Source organism: Neovison vison, chromosome 4 (assembly GCF_020171115.1).
Source record: "Neovison vison isolate M4711 chromosome 4, ASM_NN_V1, whole genome shotgun sequence".
Taxonomy (NCBI): Eukaryota; Metazoa; Chordata; class Mammalia; order Carnivora; family Mustelidae; genus Neogale; species Neogale vison.
In genome coordinates this window covers 209,370,896-209,394,811 of record NC_058094.1, presented here as the reverse complement: position 1 = coordinate 209,394,811, position 23,916 = coordinate 209,370,896, and the positions used below count along the sequence as shown (strand labels likewise).

Genomic DNA, 23,916 nt, shown 5'->3' with positions numbered 1-23,916 from the left:
TTTCATGAACTGTCTGCCACCTCATGGGTATTGTTCCTCGCTCAGTAATCCAGTTCCAACGTGCTTGGCTGTACTTTTGTGGCTCCCCTACCATGTCCTTGCCTTATTCCTTTGATTCCGTGATTTCTCTGGCTTTGGATGTCCTCCCACCTGTGTTTGGCCTCTGTTTTGCTTTGATGTACTCACAGATTACCCTATCTCATATCGATAATCCCTGCTTTAACTTAATCCTAATTCCTTCTTCTATCCCTCACTATCTCCTACCCTCTCAATCTGCTCTAGCCCCATGGACAAGAAAAGTAGCTGTCTGTGACATGACTCTTCAGATAATGTCATTGGTTTATATTCTAGATGCATAAGCAAAACATTGGGGACATGGGTCCTTATTCTGTTATCTGGAAAATAGCCCTCATCCTCCATTTCCTGGTGAGATTATATCTGCTTGGGACATGCCTGATGGCTGTGTGAGAGGTGGTGATGGACTTACCTTGAAATCAGGATCTTTCATCTTCAGAGAATAATGGCTAAGATCATTGTAATTAAGAGCCCAAACTCTGAAGCATGACAATGTGGGTCTAAATCCTGTCCTTGCAACTTGCTATTGTATTTTGAGCTTGTTTTTTTTTGGGGGGGGAGGGGGCTGTCTGTCTGAGAGAACAAAGTCAGGAGGGTGTCGAGGAGTAAGGGAAGTTTTCATGGAAAAGGTTGATGCTTGAGTATCTCCTGAAGTCCTGCTTTTTGCTCATGGCCTCAGACCTATTTAGGCAATGTGAACGAGACAGTCTCCACAGATAAGCTCAGAAATGTCACCCCATGTCCTGGATTCTAGTGGCCTTGTTCCAGTGGTCGGGACTCCCACATTGCCCCCCGGAGGCAACCCAGGTTCCTGTGCTGCAATCAGTTAAGAAAGCTACTATTAGCAGGAGTAACCAAAGTCATATCGTGTGGTCCCTCTGCCAGTGAGTCATGAAGGCCTTAGTCCTTATTATCAGGCTGCAGTCTTTATCTTATTTGTAATACCGAAGTCCTTCCCCAAGACTTAAGCCCTTCTTTGAACTCTAGCCCAGTGACTACAGTTCCTGCTGTTTATCTTCTCTTTGCTAGCCAGCCCTCTTCTCAGGAATTGGGGCCCTCTTTTATATCTCAGCTGGGGTTCTGCTATCCACCTGGAGAAGGGTCTCCAGAATAGCCACCCATCTACTAAGGCCGGCCTGAATACCCCACCGCTGGGGTTCCCACTTACCTGGAAAGCCCAACCCCATGCATGTCTAGATTTTGGCTAACAATCAATAAAGACTCTGACCCAACTTTAGTCAGGCTCCTCTGAGCCCTCTTTAAGACCAGATCTCAACTTTGGTGTCTGGCCCAGTTTGGGTAAGAATCCTGCTAAGTAAGTTTATTGAGAACCCCCGACCCTTGATATCTGATCAAGTTTTTCATCTGCTATCTTTGATGTCTGAGTCCTTGGCTGCCTTTAGCAAGAATCCTCTTAGGTCAGTTTAGCAGGAATCCCCCTACCCTTTGATGTCTTTGCTAGTAATTTTCCATTCACTGACCCCCTTCCTCTGCTCCTTGGCTATCAATCACAACTTGTTCTTGCTGTATTTGGAGTTGAACTTGACCTTTCTCTCCTATTGCAACAGATTTAACCACTATTATAATAGTTATTTTCTCTCCAAGGTATGGTTGATAGATTTATTTTCTTTTCTAGCACTTTGTGGCCTAGTTATTTTTTTAATGCTTCAATCTTAACTTTATTGAGTTATAATCCCAACTTTATAGTATAAGTTTAAGGTGTACAACATGGTGATTCGATACACATATATATTGTGAAAGATTACCACAATAAGACTAGTTAACACATGTCCCACCTCACATGACTTCCATTTTGTTGTGTGTGGTGAAAACATTTTAGGTTTACTCTTAGCAACTTTTAACTGTGTAATTGTAACAGCATTGTTAATTACAGTCACCATGTTGTACATTAGATGACCCAAACTTACTCAACTGAAAGTTTGACCAACATCTCCTCATTTTCCCCAGCCTCGGCCCCTGGGAACCACCACTGTACTCTCTGTTTATGTCAGTTTGGCTCTTTCAGATTACATGTATAAATGAGATGACAGTATTTGTCTTTCTCAGTCTGACTTATTTAAAATATGGAATGCTCCACCAATTTGCATGTCTGCCTTGCCTAGGAGCCATGCTAATCTTCCATTGTTCCAGTTTTAGTGTATGTGCTGCCAAAGTGAGCACTACAGTCGTCTTGAATAAAGTCCTCTCCACCATATTTAACAAGTGTCCAGGGCACCTGGTTGGCTCAATCGGTTAAGCATCTGTCTTTTCCTTAGGTCATGATCTTGGGGTCCTAGGATCAAGCCCCACATCAGGCTCCCTGCTCAGAGGAAGCCTGCTTCTCCCTTTCCCCTCCTGTGCTTTCTCCCTTTCCCTCTCTCAAATAAATTTTAAAAATCTAAAAACAAAAACAAAGGGGCACCTGGGTGGATCAGTTAAGTTGGGTGTCTGCCTTCGGCTCAGGTCATAATCCCAAGCTCCCGGGATCAAGCCCCACATTGGGCTCCCTGCTCGGTGGGGAGTCTGCTTCTCCTTCTCTTGCTCCCCCTTCTTGTGCTCTTTCTCTGTCAAATAAATAAGCAAAATCTTAAAAAAAAAAAAAAAAGGTGTCAAAATAATTTTTTTCTTTAACATTTGCCAAGGCCTTTAGACAATAACCATGTGGACAACCCATGGCCCAGTCACCCTCTGGGCCACGCTGCCTTCCCTCCTTGTTCTACTCTGGGAATCAGGTCTTTTTCCAGGTTCTCGAGTTCTTCTTTCTCACCAACTGTAGCTGACACATGTGCAACAACACAGCTCAGGTAGAGTCACCTGAAAATATGGACCTAGAGAATACGGTCCCTTCCATGCCAACCAATGTCACCTAATTCAGTCAGTCAATCAAAACATACAAATAAATTTAAATGGTTTCTGAACACAAATATATTTTCAAAGAGCGTCCTTATTTGTATTACAGACATAAACAAAATACATACACTCAAGGCATAAAATATGTCTTGTGCTCTTTTGAATTAAAAAATCATAGTAGCAGCAGGTCTTTGATGTTCCACTGGTGCCATAAACAAATTCACAGGCCTGTTTTTGGATAAAGGATTATCTGAAATTTTACCTCTTGGGTTTCAATATGCTTTTGTTGTTAGTAGAGAGACTTTATTGTACAAGCCTCTGCACCTAGAGCTCTGGTGATTTTTTTTTTTTATGTTTCATTTGTCTCTTTCATCTGGCTGCAAGTAAGGTAAGGACTTGATAAAATTCAAAATTTACTGAATTTTGTATTAATGTCAGGTACACAATTTTCCTCTTGATTATCTCCCTTCATGTGGGTTACTGAAGTACTTTGAAGGAAGTGGCGGGTCAACCATTCATTGGTTCTCATGGCTTTGCAGTGGAGGCAGGGCCTTTCCCTGATTTGGCAACTTCCCACATTCCTTGGCCTCTGAGCTAGTTTTCTCTTCTTAATACTAGCTGGTGATGGATGGTGTTCACTTTCACTCTCCTTCCACGAGGAGGCTCCCGAGTTTGATTCTTCACTGTCACACTCAGTAGTATCACTATCGTGTTGGATCTGATTCACCTGGCTGAACTGAGAATGGCGCCTGGCTCGTCTTTGTTCAAGATAGGCATTGACCAAAGCCACTTCTGAGTCAGTTACAGGGGTGAGTTGGCTCTGCTTGGGTTTTTTCATCATTTGTAAAGAATCCCAGTCACCATCTTTGCTTTGCCGCTTATAGGAAGTGTCTTTGCTTGCTAACAACCAATGAAACAAATCAAGATGTTAGGCATATCATTGGTTACTGCAACTTCGTATTACGTAAGGAAGCCTATGGCATGTATGGACTCTCTCTCGGTTACCATTTGGCAAGCCACCACTTGTCTCGGCTCATTTGCAAGCATTGGTAACTGCCTGCCTTTTCCGGTATGATACCAAGTCCTCTAAAGACCAGAGGGGTCAAATAGATGCTTGACACATTGTTTTTGAAGCCTTGTGGACCCCTCGTATAAGATCAAGGGAAAGGTCACCAAGCTTTTCCAGAGGAGGACACATTTTCCCCTTGCCTTGAAGACTTAAAGAGTCAAGTATGTATGTGCATGTGATTTGGGTAGCAGGAAACTAAAAAAGGTCTTTTCTTTACACAGTGCTGTGCTGGAGTTGTCTTCTACCAGCAAGCTCACAAGAACAGAGGGTTAAACTTACAGGAATTCTGTGAGATGGTTGTTAAAACACAGCCTATTAGTCAAAATTAAATGAAACAAACTTACCATTAAATCCATTTATTACACATGAATGTAATAAATATTCTGAGCTAATCAGTTCCTAATTATTTTATTAGATTTTATTAAGAAATAGCTCTTGAAGCTATTTATGTCTGTGGTATCTGGATATTGGAAATCCTATGTAATGGTGTGCTACCATGCATCTCTTCCCAACTCCACTTCAGTAACATCATGTTGGTAATTTGCAATCAGTGTGGGCGGCGGGGGGGGGGGGGAAGCAACGAACACTAAAAATCAGGTCTTGTTTATGATTTTGTTGATTGTCTCGGCTTAAAGTGGAAAAGAACATGTTACTAACATAGATTACATTTAAAAGTGTCACCTTGGGGACGCCTGGGTGGCTCAGTGGGTTAAGCCACTGCCTTCGGCTCAGGTCATGATCTCAGGGTCCTGGGATCGAATCCCACATCGGGCTCTCTACTCAGCAGGGAGCCTGCTTCCTCCTCTCTCTCTGCCTGCCTCTCTGCCTACTTGTGATCTCTCTCTGTCAAATAAATAAATAAAATCTTTAAAAAAAAAAAAAAGTGTCATCCTTTAGCTACTACATTGTGAATCGCACCCCAAAACGAGGAAATATCCTTCCAGAGTATTCTAAAGTTATTATCCAATTCAGGAAAGAAGTCATATCATTGACAACCAAGTTAAGTTACAACATACATCTTCCTGCTTCCTTCATCTTACTCCTTAACTTAAAAGAAACATAACATTCATATAGGACTACTTTCAATATGTTTTTGTTGTTAGTAGAGAGACTTTATTGTAAAAGCCTCTGCACCTAGAGCTCTGGTGATTTTTTTTTATGTTTCATTTGTCTCTTTCATCTGGCTGCAAGTAAGGTAAGCATGCAGCTGTCGGTTGGCTTAGGATGCAAGGGTCTGGCAGAAATCTTGGGAAGTGCTTTGTCAAATTGGCAGTCTATTACCATAAAGTGTATTATATATCTTGTTACTTGTAAATTATGTGATATACATCCTTTATATCAGCAACATTAAAAAAAAAAAAAAAAAACCATGCGGGGCGCCTGGGTGGCTCAGTGAGTTAAAGCCTCTGCCTTCAGCTCAGGTCACAATCCCAGGGTCCTGGGATCGAGCCCCGCATCGGGCTCTCTGCTCAGCAGGAAACCTGCTTCCTCCTCTCTCTCTGCCTGCCTCTCTGCCTACTTGTGATCTCTGTCTGTCAAATAAATAAGTAAAATCTTTTTTAAAATGTCATATAAAGCTCATAGTCCTATAGCAACACTAACAATAAAGTTGTATGAAAGGCAAACTATATGCAGGGAGAATGTTTGAGGAATGAAAAGAGAACTTGAACTCTACGTACTAGTAATTTATGGCCTCTAGAAGCTCTACTGAAGCAGCTAAGCTGTCCTATGCTAAAGCAAGAGGCCCATCCACGGGGACCACCACAGGTCTGGGGAGGCCTATAACCACGCTCAGTTGTTTGCTTTCCACACTCAGCACATATTTCTCTCATCATAGTTCAATACCAAATATGTACCAGCTCTCACCTTTACTGATTGAGGTGCTGGTCCCACTGTCTTCATCCTTTTTCTTCTCCGACATCTGTTTCAGAAATACAGGTCAGTAATAGCAGTCTCAGTTGGCTGTTTTTCAAGTCCATAGAACACTGTTGCCCTAGACTCTTGGGCAATGTCTAATTTCAAACATTCAGTACAATTCAATAAATTCTTATGGAGTTCCTATTAGATTGATCATCTCATCTGCTGCCCACTGGAAGACCAGGCTTTGATAGCAGAGTCTGCCAAAAAGTTTTGAACCAAGCCAAATGGAACAAAGACTTGAGAGAAAATAATACTGACGAAGATCTATGGGTTGTAAAGTTTTCCTGTACTCACATTGTAAAGAAATATCATTTAAATATCATTTAAAAACAAATTTGATAGTACTGGGATTCATTTTAAATTACTTTGTAAAGACTTTATCAGGTCACCTTTTTTGTAATCCTTGAAGATCTTTACCAGAGTTCATAAACCCACTGTCTCCCAAGTCCTTCCAAAACTTTCCTCTAAAATGCAACCATAACATTGTCTATGGATTTGGCAACAGAAAAGAAATGGATTTCTTTGAATAGTTCCTCAAATACCCTAGCCCAATACTCCATAAATAAATTTGTCCCATTGTTCAGATTAGTGTCCCATTTTTTGATGCTGAACATGATTTCGCTAAAATATAAATATAAAACAACTCTTTCAGAATGTATCAAGACTTTAGAATACTCACTTTTGACACATAATAATTCTTACTAGGAATCTATCACCAGGAAATAACCCCTCAAAGAGACAAAACTTTATGTACAAAAATAATCACAGTGTAATTAGAATAATATAAAATTCAAAGGTAGGCCATGGTTAAATTACGGACAATCATAATATATAGTTGTAAAATTATTATAAGAAAAGCATGTCTTGGGCGCCTGGGTGGCTCAGTGGGTTAAGCCGCCGCCTTCGGCTCAGGTCATGATCTCAGGGTCCTGGGACTGAGCCCTGTATCAGGCTCTCTGCTCGGCGGGGGTCCTACTTCCTCCTCTCTCTGTCTCTGCCTGCCTCTCTGCCTGTCTGTCAAATAAATAAATAAAATCTTAAAAAAAAAAAGATACAAATTTGTATATGTAGTACAATCACAAGAAGGCTAAAAACATGAAAAGACTTTAAACAATGTAAACAAGTGTTAGCAATGGTTGACTGTGAGTGAAACAGTGATACTTTTCTTTCTGATTTTTCAAGTTGTCTACATTTGGGGAAAACAATGAATTTTTGTAGAAAGTCAAACTTCCTTGGGGTTGAAAATGCCATACCTGGATATTCATAGCTACAATCCAGGATCCTTGGCCCATTCCTTTCTTAATATCTGATCTCTACAACAGCAGGCAAGTATCTTTAATGAGATCCCTCTCTGCATTGGGTTACTGCAAACATTCTCTGAAAAATTCTAAGAGTGGAATCCTCTTTTGAGATATCTCTCTTTTCACAATGATTGGTGGGGGGAGGCTTATTTTAAATTTAATATATAGAGAGATAATTATTAAATGATTAGAAGTTCATACACCTAAAATTTTGTTCATGGTAGTTGGCTATTTCCAAGTAATCTGGAGTGATTTTTTTTTCTCATTTTTTGCACTTTCTTACAATTTCCACATTTTCTATAACGCATACTTTTATAAAGGACAGGGAGAAATGTTTAAAAATATTTATTAGGTTTACATCATTTTTTTTTTTTAAAGATTTTATTTATTTATTTGACAGAGCGAGATCACAGTAGGCAGAGAGGCAGGCAGAGAGAGAGAGAGGGAAGCAGGCTCCCTGTTGAGCAGAGAGCCCGATGTGGGACTCAATCCCAGGATCTTGAGATCACGACCTGAGCCGAAGGCAGTGCCTTAAGCCACTGAGCCACCCAGGCGCCCAGGTTTACATCATTTTTACAGAAACTTCCATATTTGACTTGATGTCAAATCAAAACAGAATCTCAAAATCAAAAGATTTTGCATCAAGTTAAGTGGAATCACATGAACTCTGGTTACCAAAAGCACTTTCTTAACTATCTGTGTGCGATTCAGTGAGGGAAAACATCAGCGGGGCCTGCCCTGAGGAGTAGGGGAGAACAGAGAGGAGATCTAGGCTATGGCTCTGCCTTTCAGCCATAGAACAGCCCTGCAGTTTTAGCAATTCACTTAACACCTCCCTAAAGCTCAGTTTCCACACATACAAAATGAGAAACTTGGACCAGTATTGTTTGGAAAAATACCAGCACTAACAGTCTGAATAAACACTAAACAAATACACAAACTAAATATAGTATTTATAGTCTCTGAAAGCAAAAGGGTAAATGCATCGTAAGTAGTGGCAAATCCAGAGGAAATCAGCACGCTTCACGTTTGAGGATAATTACCACCACATTTCCATCACGCTTTTACCATTACTTCAAGGTTTGTAAATAAAGGCCCATAGTTTAGCTGAGAAAATGAAGTTCAAAGTGAAAGAAAAATTCCATCCTCCTTGACTAGCTCTCATATGGTTCTCAGATTTCAAATCTGGGACCCTTCACAAGAAGCAGTTCAACCCATTATAACTGCCATGGGGGTACAAAGTGAAAGATGAAACCTCTAAAATAATTAAGGTTTTAATCAGCACTGAATAGATTTAATTCAACATTTCAGCTATGCTTTGAAGCAAATGAACTACATGGCAGGAAACCTAGGTCTATTTCTCCTCCAACACTTAACCACTTGTGTAACATTGGACAAGTCACTTAATTGCCTTGGGCCTTATCAATTTGAAAAAAAAAAAAAAGCAGAGATACTGGTATCTTATTTGTCTACAAAAAGGAGGCTGGACTGCCTGCTCTCTTAGGTCCTTGAAGCTCAGACTCTGTGATTCCAAAGAGCTGATACAAGCAAAGGAGCAGAAGAATAACAGGTCTCTTAAGTAGTCTTCATGATGAAATTGCCAGGAATCAATTTCAATTTTTTGTTAATTTTCTAAAGTAGCTTTTCTGGCCAAACCAGACAAATTCAATATACTTAGCTAGGGAGTCTAGGACACATATAAGGGATCACTATTCTAAATCTCCTTTTGGCAAAGTATCTACTTTAAGAAGTATTTAGACTTTAGATGAAACTTCTTCTTAGGAGGAAGAGGTAGTGAGGGGAAGAATCTTTGATTATTATAATGGAATCCAGCTGGCATAGACTTAACAAACCTCCTCCTCTCCATCTAGAGCTGATGCAGCAGTCTAGCTGACCATTGCCAGCCCAGGGCACTGACTGTAATGCCAAATGGTGGTGGTCTGATTAATCATCAGCCTGGTATTAATGGCCAGCAAGGACGCCATGTCAGCAATTTATAAGAGCTTGCTTACTCATAATACGTTGGAGATACACAGTCCTAAAAACCTGGGCTACCCCCTTCCTAAGAGGATGGTATTTTCTTTTGCTAGTAGGCGGTCTGAAGTGGTGACTTTTGTTCTGTTTAGTTTAGTTTAGTTCTGCATCTTATCTTTCAGGAGAGGACATTGCCTCATTCTCAAATCTCCCAAATCCTACAACATGTATTCTATAAATATGACAACTTTTGTATCTTTGATTAGAATTACATGACTACAAAAGGAATTTGGAGGTCATTTACCAGTAGGTAAGTTTATCCCAGCATTTCACAGCCTATGGACAAACTGCAAACAACTTAAATGTCTCCAAATTGCAGATTTGTTAGGTTACAACCACAAGACAAAATTACGCAGCCATTAAGAGTGCTGCTGTGTGAATATGATTTGAGGAAATGTGACAATATAATATTAAGTTTTTAAAAAGGATATGAAAATGTCTACACTACCAACCATGTAATATCAAAGAGAGATTGAGAGAAATATATTGAGATAGAGAAAAATAAAAAACAAAACCAGACTATTACTCCAAAATATTAACAAGGGCTCTCTCTAGGAAATAGGATTACAGTAGTTTGAATTTTCTTCTTCATCCTTTCTGTATTCTTGGATGCTCTAGAAAGAGATTGCATTATTTTTAAAACTAGAAAACAAACTTCTAAAAAGTAGCTTGACCGAAGTAAAGTGAATTTATTTTATGGAAAATCCCCTATGATACAGTAAACATATTATTTTAAATGAAATAGGATATCCTACCCAGACAGAAGCCCGAGAGAGGAACATCAGGACCAATATAATGACAAAATACCAAAGCAGGAAGCTCCCTATTGTCCCGCAAGAGTCATCCTTCCGGCATTCATATTCCTGACTTGGAATGGTAAAACTTAAAGGTATGGGGGGAGGATCCACCTCCCAAAATAAGGAAAAAAGGTCTCCCATGATGGCCTCTTGCTTTGAAAATAAAGCATGCTCAAAGGAATGAAGATGACTGGGAAGTACTTCACTCCATGTGTATGACAATTTCCTTGGCAACCTATTGTGACATACGCTTCAGTAACTGTGACAGGAACTGACAAACACTTCTTGGATTTCTAACTTTTTGGAAGAGTTATCTAAATTATTTCTATGAGAGTTACGGTATTTTCCCCATACATCAATAGGGTGCATTCTACCTTAATTTTTTTTATTTTCCTGAAACTTGTACATACTGTATTTTCTTTAAATTTTAATGTCTGTAAAATCTAAGTTTCTGAGGTGTCTATTTTTTTCAGTCTCTGTATGTATCATATCACTGTAAATTGACATGCACACACCTAACATATTATAGACTGAATTATGTTCCCCCAAAATTATATGTTAAATGAATAATCCCCAATTTGACAATAAATGGAGATAAGGTCTTTAAAGAGATAATTAAGATTAAAGAGGTCATAAAGATAGGGCCCTAATCCAGATGACTGATGTCCTTATAAGAGAAAGAGAGACCCCATGGATGTGTGGACACAGAGAGAGGACACAGAAGGTGGCCATCTTCAAGCCAAGGAAGAGATCTCAGGAGAATCCAGTTTTGCTGGTGCCTTGGTCTTGGACTCCTCGCCTGCAAAACTGTGAAAAAATACATTTTTGTTGTTCAAGCCATCCAGTCCATGGTATTTTTTTTATGGTAACCCTTGCAAACTAATACATAAGGCCAGTTATATAGCAAAGCACTATATATAATAGTGTTTCTTTTTAAGCCTTCAATAAGTGCACAATAATTTAAGGACATTAAGAGGGGAAATAAAGGGGCGCCTGGGTGGCTCAGTGGTTTAAGCCCCTGTCTTCAGCTCAGGTCATGATCTCAGGGTCCTGGGATGGAGCCCCACATCAGGCTCTCTGCTCAGCGGGGAGCTTGCTTCCCCCTCTCTCTCTGCCTGCCTTCTGCCTACTTGTGATCTCTCTCTGTCTATCAAATAAATAAATTAATTAAATATCTTTAAAAAAAAAGAGAGAGAGGAAATAAAGATGTGTCTGTTGTAGGGGTGCCTGGGTGACTCAGTCTGTTAAACTTCCTTGTCTCAGCTCAGGTATTTTGACCTCAGGGTTGTGAGTTCAGACCCAGCTTGGGCTCCATGCTAAGTGTGGAGCCCACTTAAAGAGGAAAAAAAAAAAAGAAAAAGATGTGTCTGTTGTAAATGACATTAAATGTATACAATTTCTTAGGAAAGAGATATGAGGTGGGGAGGAAGCTGGTATTCTTAATTTTGACTGTACGTTGGGTCCCTTCACTTTGAATAATTTTTGAGTAAGTTCATCTCTGAATCTAAAACTAGAGCAAAACATCATTGCTACTACAGCTGTCTAAAAATTATTAAAACCACTGTTTTAAAAAATCTGTTAGGGTGCCTGGGTGGCTCAGTGGGTTAAAGCCTCTGCCTTCTGCTCGGTCATGATCTAGGGGTCCAAGGAGCGAGCCCTGAGTCCCATCAGGCTCCCTGCTCATCAGGGAGCCTGCTTCCCTTCCTCTCTCTCTGCCTGCCTCTCTGCCTACTTGTGATCTCAGTTCGTCAAATGAATAAATAAAATCTTTTTAAAAAAATCTGTTAGATCTTTAAGAGCATAGCATACCTGCAGATTCCATTAATATGCAATACCATGAAGAATCTTAATTTTCTTCTATTTGACCTTAGGTGCATCTTAGGAAAAATTTTGGTCATTGACACGTACATGATGTAACAATCCACTAGCTTGTTGTGAAAAGACGTGATGTTTTCATTAGGGTAACATTTCTCCACATCACCAAAGGCAGGTCCCCACTCCCAGCTCATGGTGGCTGTTGGCCCTGTGCTTTAGGCCTGCATCGCCTCCTCCAGGAAGATCACCAGGAGCCTGCCAGGGGCACCCCCTTCAGGCTCACCAGGCCCCACCTCTATTGCACCTGCTGGCTGACCTCCAGACACTGACCAGGGAACTCCACTTTTACATCCCCACGCGTAGCTCTGTGGCACATTGTAGGCGTTTGTATTTGTTAAATAAAACCAAAGTGAACTCCCTGAAGCTTTTCCTCAGGATTATAAATTCTTCCGAAGAATATGCAATCAAAGTAACAACTGGATTTTTTTTCAACCTCAAAACCACTAGCAACTTTAACAGATTTGGGGATTTTTTCCTACTGCTGCACCCTTATTACAAGGATATTTAAGAATTTACATCGGGTGAGAACACTTGTTTTTGTGAGAAATGCTCTGTCGTCGCTGATGGGTGTCTGGACACGTTACCACATACTCTACCCTACAATTAGCTACCCTGCGTAATAAAATCGGCTTTAAAATGTGAGCATATTTTTTATCCATAAATACTCTAAGGAAGCTAAAATTATATTAATATAGAAATTCAGCTTGCTACAGTTATTACTTTTTACTGCGGGTTCAGAACTTGGTCTGAATTTGTGCTGCTCAGCTTTCTCCCCGCAGGAAGAGAGCCACAAACACTAAAGCTGTTTCCCTGGTAACGCGCCTAGCTCTTGTTCTTCCGCTCCCCCACCCCTTCTCGCGAGAAGGTTCATTCTTCCGGTAACTGAGGTCCTGCAAGTCGGTTGCTTTCGCCTTCGCGCTTGGCTTCGCGCATGTGCGGTAGGGTGTGGCGCGAGTCCCCGGCTTCCGGCCGAAGAACATGGTGCGTTTTGGGGGTCATCTTTGTGCTTCCTGGCCGCGGAGTCCACGCGGGCGGTGGGGTTTCGGTGACTGTGGATCCGGCGAGGGTTCAGCCAAAGGGGAGTGTGTCCAGGCGTCCCATCACCTGTAGTGGAAGGACGAAAGAAGTCATAAGGGTTGCTAAAGTTTGTGCTGGGAGACCCAGGGAGGGAATCTCTGGGGACTGGGAAGTTTTGACTCGCGGGCTGGGAGGCGGGAAGGGTGCTGCTCTGTACTCCATGGATGGAAGAGTCTTATGTTTGTCTGAGACGAAGCCTAGCGAAACAGAGGAAATATAAATCCCACGTGGGCCCGAACTGCACACTCCCCAGTCGCTCTCATTCCCTTCACACCACGAGTGTTCACCCTTAAAAATCTTAAATTCTTAAACTCAATCAGCAACACAAAACAGGGGTCCCTGGCGTGCGACAGGCCGAGTGCAGACAGTTGTTCACGATGGTAGGCAGTTAATGGTTTCTGCATGAAGATGTTAGGAGGAGAGCCTTTCATGGTTTTAGCTAATATGGAGTATTTTCTCCCAAATCTTGGTATTTTGAGTTTCTTAAATTAGCCTTTGGGCTAGTCCTTGTAACGTCCTTGAAAAGCACAGTACAGAATAATTGTGGATATAATCACCATCCTTCAAATACAAAAAATAAGACATTTTTATTCATTGCAAGTATTCTCTGAAGTGACCAACCAGTTCTCTGTTGATTATAGTATGGTACCAATAAACTTATAATTTATCGTTCCCTTTTCATATAATAATAGTAAAATGTAGAAAATACTGGAAAGACATTTTAAACATAAAGAAAACGCGCAGTTTTTAGTTACTGTTCTAAAGGACACAAGTTTCTTAAATGGAGAAGTGGTTTCTTTTCACTAATTCCGGTGCTTTTTATTTTTGAATAGATGCAAAGGGAGACAAATCCTAGTGCTTCCCTTATTGACAGAACCATCAAGATGAGAAAAGAAACAGAAGCTAAGAAAGTGGTTTTAGCCTGGGGACTCCTAAATGTATCTATGGCTGGAATGATATACACTGAAATGTAAGTTAATTAGCCAAAAAAAGTGAAACTTGAAGAGACTAATGGTCGGTTCCACAGGTTTTGGTGTTTGTTTTGATTTTGGGTGTTTGTTCTCTTTGTTTTTGATGTTTTTTTTTTTAAGACTTTGAAATGCCTTTCTAATTTTTCAGGACTGGAAAATTGATTAGTTCGTATTATAATGTGACATACTGGCCCCTCTGGTATATTGGTAAGTAATTAATTTTTATTGTGATTTAGATTTACTACTGATGAAAAACTGCATTCATGTTCAATTCAACTTAGTATTCGTCCCTGTATTCCATAAATATTCGAGTGTGTACTATATTCCAAGAACTGGGGATACAGTAGGAAGGGAACAAGGTCCCTGCCCTCATGGAAGGAACATTCTAGTAGGGGGAACAAATTAAACAGTACAATTCCAGGTAATCATTGGAGTTCTGCGATGAAAAACAATGTTTGATGGTGGTGATTTGTTCTCTCTGAAATGCCTTCCCTACTTCCCTACCACTGCTCCTTTCAAGAACAACCAGATTTCTATTCCATTGATGCCTTCCTCAGTTTACTTGTTACTTCCTCTGTCTTATTCTCTCTGCTCTTTGGTAGTCCCGGGATTTGAAGAGTCTTAATGGCCATTCGAGTGAATTCCATAGTATAACACAGACATTAACGTGGAGTCTGTGTTAGGGAGGTGGTGTGGCAAGGAGATAAGCAAGTTTTGGTATCTGCATATCTGAGGTGTAATCATGAATAACTGGCTGTGTGTTCTTCCAAAAGTCACTTGACTTCTGTAGTCAAATGAAGGTCAAAATATTTATTGTACAAGGTTGTAAGGATTAGTGATTATTTTTTGGTAAGATTTTTTGATTTTTAGGTAATCTCTATACGCAGTGTGGGGCTTGAACTCGCAACCCTGAGATTGAGTCACATGCTCCACTAAATGGGCCAGCCAGGTGCCCAATAATATTTTTGAAATTCACTAGTAAAATGTCCTATAATAAACATTTATGTAATAAACATTGTATAAAGTATACATTCATTAAATGGTAACTATTATGAGGAGTAGGAAGATGGTTTTCAATTTTTTTGTTGACTTGCTGAAGTTTGAAGAGTTTTGTCCCCCCCCCTTTAAATGTTCTGCCTCCGTTTTTAAAAATATAACATATTGTTCTCTTCCAGAGCTTGCCCTTGCCTCCCTCTTTAGCCTAAACGCCTTATTTGATTTTTGGAGATATTTCAAATACACTGTGGCACCAACAAGTCTGGTGGTTAGCCCTGGACAGCAAACACTTTTAGGGTTGAAAACAGCTGGTAAGTGTTTTATATCTTTTGCAAAGGTGGGGGAAAGGTTGGCAATAAATCTTTCTCAATTTAATTTGCCCTTTTTATAGACTGAGCTGGAAGGGACTTCTAAGGCCATCTGGCTCAACTATATTAAGCAAGTCTATAATAAATTGTCTTAAGACCAATGATTATCATTCCTATTTGTATAAACTGAATGGAAATAATATTCAACAGCCTCATGAAAGTTTGTTCCGTTGTTTAATTACAATTAAAATTAAATGACTTTTGTTGCATTAAAGCTAATCTCTTACTTTGAAATCTTTGGAAATGGTAAGCAACTACTTTGTGTCCTTAGGAAATAATATGTTATGTAACTTAACAACCAAATCACTCTGTTACTTTCTCTTTTCTTGAGAAAGATTCAATTCATTAAATCTGTTCTTATAGAAATTTTATTTACACATGCACACACATCTTTAATTCACTCATTTTTTATTTATTTATTCTTTCCTTCCTTCTAGTTGTACAGACTACTCCTCCACATGATCTGGCAGCAACCCAAATCCCTCCCTCTCCACCTTCTCCTTCAATTCAGGGTCAGAGTGTATTGAGTTATAGCCCATCTCGTTCACCCAGTACCAGCCCCAAGTTCACCACCAGCTGTATAACTGGATATAGCCCCCAGCTGCAAGGTCTGTCATCAGGGGGCAGCGGTTCCTATAGCCCTGGAGTGACTTACTCTCCCATCAGTGGTTATAATAAGGTAATGAATCCTTTCTCTTGGCCACATTATTGTAGAATGGGGAGCTACCTTGAAAATCAGCAAATGAGTCAAAACTCATTTTCTCACTGAGGGAACTGAGGAACAGTGGGTAATTTTCTTGCCCAGATTGTCTGTTTAAGAGCCAAGAACAGAACCCAGAGCCTGATGCCTAGTCAGAAGTTCTTTATACTACACCCTAAAATGAAAGAAAAAATACTAGTTTTGCAAAGATAATGGGTTCAGGGTCACCATCTAGGATCTTTCTGCAGGGTTTTTCAAACCAGTTGAGACTATGGTAATGTTTTACTTTAAATTACATTTAAATTCATGTTTGCCCTCTTTCTTTGCTTGTTTATGTGAAACGTTTGTATATCCTTATAAAATTTTAATGCTTTCTGGGACACCTGGGTGGCTCAGTGGGTTAAGCGTCTGCCTCCGGCTCAGGTCCTGATCCCAGGGTCCTGGGATTGAGTCCTGCATCCCGCTTCTTTCTTGGTGGGAAGCCTGCTTCTCCCTCTGCCTGCCGCTTCCTCTGCTTGTGGGTGCCCTCTCTCACTCGCTCTCTCTCACGCAAATAAATAAATAAAATCTAAAAAGATATAAATAAATGAGATTTTAATGCTTTCATCATGTTGGATTACCTCCTAAGCTAAGAGGAGTTGTGTAGTTGAACTCTTGAGGATGGACACCCCTCTCAAAAGGGATGACTAGAATCCTTCATTCCAACTCCCACAGTTAAGTGGGATATAGTTCTCATTTTTGGACTTGATAGAAGCAAAATTGACAAATTTGAAATTATGACTCCTGCCTGAAGTGTGAGAACATAGAAGGAGCGTGAAAGAGATGGTCAGGGGCACCTGGCTGACTCAGTAGAGCGTGCAGCTCTTAATCTTGCAGTTGTGTGTGCAAGCCCCATGTTGTATGTGGAGATTACTTTAAAAAAAAAAATCAGGGGTGCCTGAGTAGCTCAGTTAAGTGTCTGCCTTTGGCTCAGGTGTCATCCCAGGGTCCTGGGATCAAGCCCCACATGGGGCTCCCTGCTCCATCGGGACTCAGCTTCTCCCTCTCCCCCTGCTTGTGCTTGCTTTCTGTAAAATAAATAAATAAAATCATTTAAATCATTTAAAGGGCAGGGGTGGGGTAGTCACATTTTCAGATGCTCTCACAATTTAGACTGACATCTCTGTAGCTGCTAGTTAAATGAGGAATGTCTGGAAATGAAAACACGCTGCCCTCATTCTTTACATAATATTTATTTGTTATGAAATGCCATACAACTGGGTACCTGATAATAATTTTGGCAAGTAATAGAATTTAGAACATCTTGTACAAGTTAAATATTATGAGGAAATGTAAATATAGTGATAACTCACAACGCATAGGTAAATATGACTTGAAAAAATAGCCTTCATTTTCATAAGAAAAGAAAAATCACTCATATTCTTACCATCCAAACATAATTTCTGTTTAATGGCTACTTAATACTCATCTAATGGAAATACCATGGCTTACTCTTGAATAAGTAAGTTATTTTTATTTCTTAGAAACTATTACTAATCTGTGCTAAATAGCTCTTTACGTAAAGTTTGTAACATTGTTTATCTTTTTCTACTAGACTTTAACCTCAAGTACAAGATGGTGTGTTTTTATTCATCTGTGTTTTCTTAGCCCAGTGTATGGAATATAGATGCTGTATAAGTATTTGTTGAATACAAACTAATACCTTGAAAAAGTTAATGAAATAGAATAATTATTTTTCTAGGGAGAAAATGCCAAGATCGACTAGGTAGAAAACCTAAATAAATATGGAAGAAAAATTTTAAACTTTAATCAAGTATACCTGCAGAATATATTAGAGCCTGAAATTTTGCTATTGAGTTCTTTTAAATTTTCAAGAAACAAGTTACTTTTAAACTTTTGATTATGAAAGTTTTCAGACATACCTGTACCCATCTTCAGTAGTTACCCACATTCTGTAGTGTATGGACAGTTAATTCTGATCCAGTAAAACATGTTAAAAGTGTAAATTCTATAGTCAGAAAATTGGATTGAAATCCTGGTAGGATCTTGAGTGAGTTACCTAATCTCTCATATCCAAAATTAGTACAGTAGTAATATTTACCTATTATTGAGAGGATAAAATAAGGTAATATATATTATGCATAAAATATGCCCCTTGAGTAAGAATAAACCAGTCAATGGTTTATTAGCCAAGTATGGTTTATATAGCCCAAATATCATAGCATATATGAAAATTTTTTTAATAGGCTCCACCCCCATAAGTGTGGAAGAGGATTAACATTTCTGTTTTCAAACATTATTAAACTAAAAGATTTTTTAATCCTTGCTTTTTGACAAGCTTATATAAATTGATAATGAAACCCCAATAAAAATAATTATCTAGTGGAGTAGATAGTTGATAAAATAGATAATACAGTGACCAGTAATTATTTTTAAAGTGTTTAACTTCATAAGTATGAGGAAACACAAGTTAAATGTAATTTTTAAAAATTCTTCTATATCAAATAAACATTTTAAAGAAGTAATGCTGATGGATATATACCAAAATATGTCCTCCTATCAGTTTCTTCTGAATTGTATTTAGTATAATATTTTCATTTAATACAATGCAGATATGCATCTAAATGTTCATACGGTTTGATTCAGTCATTTCAGTTCTTGGAATCTCCTGAAGAACATCCTCAGAAATTAAAAGATTTATGTACAAAGATGTTAATTATAACATTATTTACAGTGGCCAAAAATTGTAGACAGTTCGAATGTCTAGAATAAGAGAATGTAATAGTATATTTGTACAATGAAATATTATATAACCAGTAAGAATATTTATAGGAAAATCGTTGGTTAATTTTTAAAACAATGATGAGGGAACACCTGTGCGGTTCAATCAGTTTCTGCTTGGGTGGTGATCTCAAGGTTGTGACATAGAGCCCTCTGGCTCCATGCTCAACAGGGAGCCTGCTTAAGATTATCTCCCTGTCCCTCTTCCTCTGATCACCCCCACCAACGCACATGCTCACATGCTCTTGTCTCCATCTCTAAAGTAAATAAATAAATCTTTTTTTAACATTAATGTATTATTATCCCCAGGAGTACAGGTCTGTGAAGCACCAGGTTTACACACTTCACTCACCATAGCACATACCTTCCCCAATGTCCATAACCCAACCACCCTCTCCCTACCCACCTCCCCCTACCCCGCAACTCTCAATTTGTTTTTTGAGATTAAGAGTCTCGTGGTTTATCTCCCTCCCGATCCCATCTTACATCATTTTTTTCCTTTCCTGTCCCCCAAACCCCCCACATTGCCTCTCAACTTCCTCATATCAGGGAGATTATGTGATAATTGTCTTTCTCTGATTGACTTATTTCACTCAGCATAATACCCTCTAGTTCCATCCACGTCGTCACAAATGGCAAGATTTCATTTCTTTTGATGGCTGCGTAGTATTCCATTGTGTGTGTGTATGTGTGTATAATATATATACCACATCTTATTTATCCTAAAGTAAGTAAAACTTTTAAAAATAAAAATTAATAAACAGATAATAAAACTAAACAGTATTATCAATAATGTAAAAGCAATAAATCTGTGTACATTTAAAGATTTGAACATAAAATATGAAAGGGGATTATATTATCTCTAGGTTGTGGAGTTAAAAGTATGACTTACTTTCTTCAAACTTTCCATTTTTTAAAACATACATATATTGCTTCTTTTAAAATCTTTATTTTTTAGAATAGTTTTAGGGTTTGTAGCAGAACTGAGAGGAAGGTACAGAGACATGTTGTATACCTTTTGCCCCCACACAAGCATTGCCTCCTCCCAGCCATCAAAATCCCCCACCAGAGTGGTACATTTGTTACAGTTGATGAACCTATATTGGTACATCATTATCACCCAGAGGCCATAGTTTACTTTAGGGCTTACTCTTGGTGGTATGCATTCTGTGGGTTTAGACAAATATACAGTGACATGTATGCACCATTATTGTATGGTATCATAAAAGGGTAATTTCACTGCCCTAAAAATCCTTTGTGCCCTATCCATCCTCCCTGGTCCTTGGCAACTACTGATCTTTTTACTTTGTCCATAGTTTTTCTTTTCCAGAATATCATATAATTGGAACCTTACAGTGTGTAGCGTTTCAGATTGGCTTCTTTTAGTTAGTTATGTGCATTTAAGTTTCCTCCATGTCCCTCTCAAGGCTTGATAGGTCACATCTTTCTTTTCTTTTTTTTTTTTTTAAACAGGTTTTATTTATTTATTTGACACAGAGAGAGATCACAAGTAGTCAGAGAGACAGGCAGAGAGAGAGGGAGAAGCAGGCTCTCCACTGAACAGAGAGCCTGATGTGGGCCTCGATCCCAGGACCCTGAGATCACGACTTGGGCCAAAGGCAGAGGCTTAATCCACTGAGCCACCCAGGTTTCCCTCTTTTTTTTTTTTTTTTTTAAGTGAGAATGCTCGTCTGCGAGTTGGGGGTGGAGTGGGCAGTGAAGGGAAGAGGGGGAGGGACAGAGAATCTTAAGAAGGCTCTACGCTCAGCCTGGACCTGACTTGGCTCTGTGGAACTTGATCTCAAGACCCTGAGATCATGATCTAAGCCGAAATCCAGAGTCAGATGCTGAACAACCAAGGTGCCCCATAGCTCATTTCATTTAAATGCTAAATAATACTCCTTTGTCCAGCTGTATCACCATTTATGTACCCATTCTCTACTGAAGGATGCCTTCATTGGTTCAGATTTTGGCAATTACAAATAAAGCTGCTGTAAATGTCGGTATGCAGGTTTTTGTGTAGACATAAGTTTTTAACTCCTTTGGGTAGATACCAAGGAGCACAATTGCTAGATCATGTGCTGAGTGTAGTTTAGTTCTGTAAGAAACCGCCAGCTGTCTTCCAGAGTGGCTATGTATACATTTTGCATTCCCGCCAGCAGTGAATGAGGGTTCCAGTTGCTCCACATCCTCATCAACATTTGGTGTTGTGGTTCTGGATTTTGGCCATTCTAATAGGTGTGTGACTTTTTGAAAGTCAAAAACCGAAACAAATAAATTTCAGTAAAGAAGAAGTTCTTTTATTTTGTATAGTTGGCAAGCTATAGTCCCTCTCCTTCTTCTCCATACCCTACTACTGTTGGACCAGTGGAGAGCAGTGGATTGAGATCTCGCTACCGGTCTTCACCCACTGTCTATAATTCCCCTACTGACAAAGAAGACTACATGACAGACTTACGAACTTTGGATACTTTTCTTAGAAGTGAAGAAGAGAAACAGCATAGAGTTAAGCTGGGTACGTATGCATATTTTTAGTTAGACCTAATGTACATATATTTGGTGTTACTTAATGTTACCCTTAACTCATTATTTTCAGTATTTTGATACCTCTCCATAAATGTTTCTTTTTTTTTTTTTTAAGATTTTATTTATTTATTTGACAGACAGAGATCACAAGTAGGCAGAGAAGCAGGCAGAGAGAGAGGAGGAAGCAGGCTCCCTGCTGAGCAGAGAGCCCGATGCGGGGCTTGATCCCAGGACCCTAGGACCATGACCTGAGCCGATGGCAGAGGCTTTAACCCACTCAGCCACCCAGGCGCCCCCATAAATGTTTCTTTTTTACCAATATACCTTGATAGCCTAGGAGAGAAATACATTTTGTTTTTATATTTTGTATAGTTAGAATTAAACTTACCAAACTTTAAAATGTAGCTGAACCAAGAAATCTTGAACCTTTCATCTACATTAAGATTGAAAGCTTTTTCATATAAGTTATACTTTCTATTTAAAAGTTGAGGCTATCAATTGTTTTTAAATCAGTGCATAGCACCGCTTATTGAAGTGATAGTTGTCTCCTTTTGGTCCTTGAGAAGATTGGCGTGGGGGAGAGAGAATGGATTTCCTCCAGAAGTGCTGCTGTTTTTCAGAACATTTTTAAACTTGTCTTTTAGTTTACTTTGGGAAACAATGTTAGCAAATCTTAATCTGTTTGGGGTAGATTTGATTATAACAAAGTCAATTATTTGAAACCAAATTAGGTTATTGAGCCAAGTAATGATTTTTTCCCCTCAGGAACTTTCACAGAAAGCACATTAGGTGCTAAAGCATGGCCACAATGAGGAAGTCCGTTATGGGACCATGGCTCTTTGTGTCACTTGAAATCTCTCCATTGATTTTTAATTTAATTTTGCCTGAAAGTGCCAGGAATGTCAAAGAAACAAATCAATATTATCTTGTTACTTGTTGATGCATGCTTTTTCTTCTTGTTAAATTTTGAAATATTTCAAGTTTACTGGAAATTATAGAGTATAATGCCATGCAAAGAACAACCTAGGTTGTTCCGTTGACGTATCTTGGTCTTATTGAGATATTTTCTGGGTTCCATTTTTATTTCTTCTTTGATCCTTTGCAGTTATTTAGAAGGGTTGTTATTATTGCTTAAAAGTATTGTTAGTGATTGGTGTTGCTTTTCATTTCCAACATACAAAATGAAGGCTTGGTTATCTTTTATTTTTCCCCTAAGGGAATTGTGCTATGGCTAGAGATTTTGAACTATACCCTGTCAGTTCTTTGGTATTTCTTAAGACTTGCATTTAGGCTTCCTGTGTGATCACTTTTTATAAAGGGTTCTTGGTATATTGAAAAGAATGCATAGTCTCTAAATACTGGACCCCGTGTTTGTTCATTGAACCAGACTTCTTGAAGGTGTTCTTAAAGTCTTTATCTTATTAATCTTCATCCACTTGATCTATTAGTTAGTAAGAAAGTCCATTAACAGTTCCCACTGATTGTCTTCCATTAAATGTCTCCTCGTAATTTGGTCAAATTTGCTAAATGTGTAGGAAATTATGCTAAGTGCATATAAATTCAGGATTGTTGATAGCATTATGGCCAATTATTCCTTTTATCTTTATCTCTTAGGTTTTTTGCCTTCTATTTTCTCTGATATTAACACTGCTCTACTAATTTTCTTATGGTTAGTGTTTGCTTGGTGTATTTATGTCCATCCCTATACTTCTGACCCATTATCTGTAGGTTTTAGGTAATTCAGTATTTTGTATAAATTAATTTATAAATAGTATTTTGTGAGGAGCTACTTTGAGGCTGTATAACTGTCCTCTTCCTCATCATATTTGACTTAGCTTTTTTTTTTTTTTTTAAGATTTATTTATTTTGGAGAGAGAGCACAAAGTGGAGGAACAGGTGGAGGAAGAGGGAGAAGCAGACTCGCTGCCAAGCAGGGAGCCCAATGCAGAGCTCGATCCCAGCACCCTGGGATCATTACCTGAGCAGAAGGCAGACACTTAACTGACTGAGCTATCCAGGCGCCCCTTGACTTAGCTTTAACATCCTTTTAAGTTTCTTTTCAAAATTGATTTTTACCAGCTGCTTGGGTAAGTCAGTGGGTTAAAGCCTCTGCCTTTGGCTCAGGTCATGATCCCAGGGTCCTGGGATCGAGCCCCGCATTGGGCTCTCTGCTCAGCAGGGAGCCTGCTTCCTTCTCTCTCTCTGCCTACTTGTGATCTCTGTCTGTCAAATAAATAATTTTCTTTAAAATTGATTTTTACTATGTTGGTTCTCATAGAGGCTTTCTAATTCCATCATTCCTTCTTTCTTATTTCCTTTTACATTTTTTAAACATCTTTTATGACAATATGCATAATATTTACCATTTTAACCATTCTTAAGTGTATAATTCTGTGGTGTTAAGTGTATTTATATTGACGTGCAGCCACCTTTCATATTTATTTGTTGGCATTCTGTTGTGAGATAGAGCTTTTCCTTCTCCCCGATAATGTCATTTATTTTGGTGGTTAGATGGTCTCAGATTTCACTGGTGGGATCCTCTGGCTTCTGTTTTGTTTGTTTCTTGTTGTTTTGTT

At 39.0% G+C, this 23,916-nt stretch overlaps 2 protein-coding genes and 1 non-coding gene across 5 annotated transcripts in view; 1 reads left to right on the top strand and 2 right to left on the bottom strand.

Annotated features, from left to right (window-relative positions):
• Positions 1-2,153: 2,153 nt before the first annotated feature.
• Positions 2,154-2,256, bottom strand: LOC122905752. Its single transcript, XR_006384436.1, has one exon. It is a non-coding gene; the product is annotated as a U6 spliceosomal RNA (small nuclear RNA).
• A 1,075-nt stretch (positions 2,257-3,331) lies between these two features.
• On the bottom strand, positions 3,332-10,187 carry SSMEM1 (serine rich single-pass membrane protein 1). Its single transcript, XM_044244597.1, has 3 exons — positions 10,005-10,187; positions 5,861-5,915; positions 3,332-3,825 (listed from the first exon to the last, which is right to left on the bottom strand). Exons 1-3 carry the CDS (start codon positions 10,185-10,187, stop codon positions 3,332-3,334), a joined length of 732 nt encoding a protein of 243 aa, XP_044100532.1.
• Positions 10,188-12,792: 2,605 nt separating this feature from the next.
• Positions 12,793-23,916, top strand: part of TMEM209 (transmembrane protein 209) — a 32,618-nt gene continuing 21,494 nt past the window's right edge. The window contains exons 1-6 of one of the 3 annotated variants that reach the window (XM_044246568.1): positions 12,793-12,902; positions 13,832-13,968; positions 14,118-14,176; positions 15,145-15,276; positions 15,771-16,012; positions 21,128-21,329. In XM_044246568.1, the coding sequence (XP_044102503.1) occupies positions 12,900-12,902; positions 13,832-13,968; positions 14,118-14,176; positions 15,145-15,276; positions 15,771-16,012; positions 21,128-21,329 (775 nt within the window). In that variant the 5' untranslated portion in view covers positions 12,793-12,899. The other 2 variants (XM_044246566.1, XM_044246567.1) reach the window with 2 other exon arrangements.

Excerpts from the sequence above, each read along its gene's own strand:
- SSMEM1 (XM_044244597.1), bottom strand. The coding sequence starts at position 10,187 with ATGGGAGACCTTTTTTCCTTATTTTGGGAGGTGGATCCTCCCCCCATA. Across the intron at positions 5,916-10,004 it reads TCTCTCGGGCTTCTGTCTGG|ATGTCGGAGAAGAAAAAGGA; the intron begins GTAGGATATCCT and ends TTTCTGAAACAG. Across the intron at positions 3,826-5,860 it reads CAGCACCTCAATCAGTAAAG|CAAGCAAAGACACTTCCTAT; the intron begins GTGAGAGCTGGT and ends ATTGGTTGTTAG.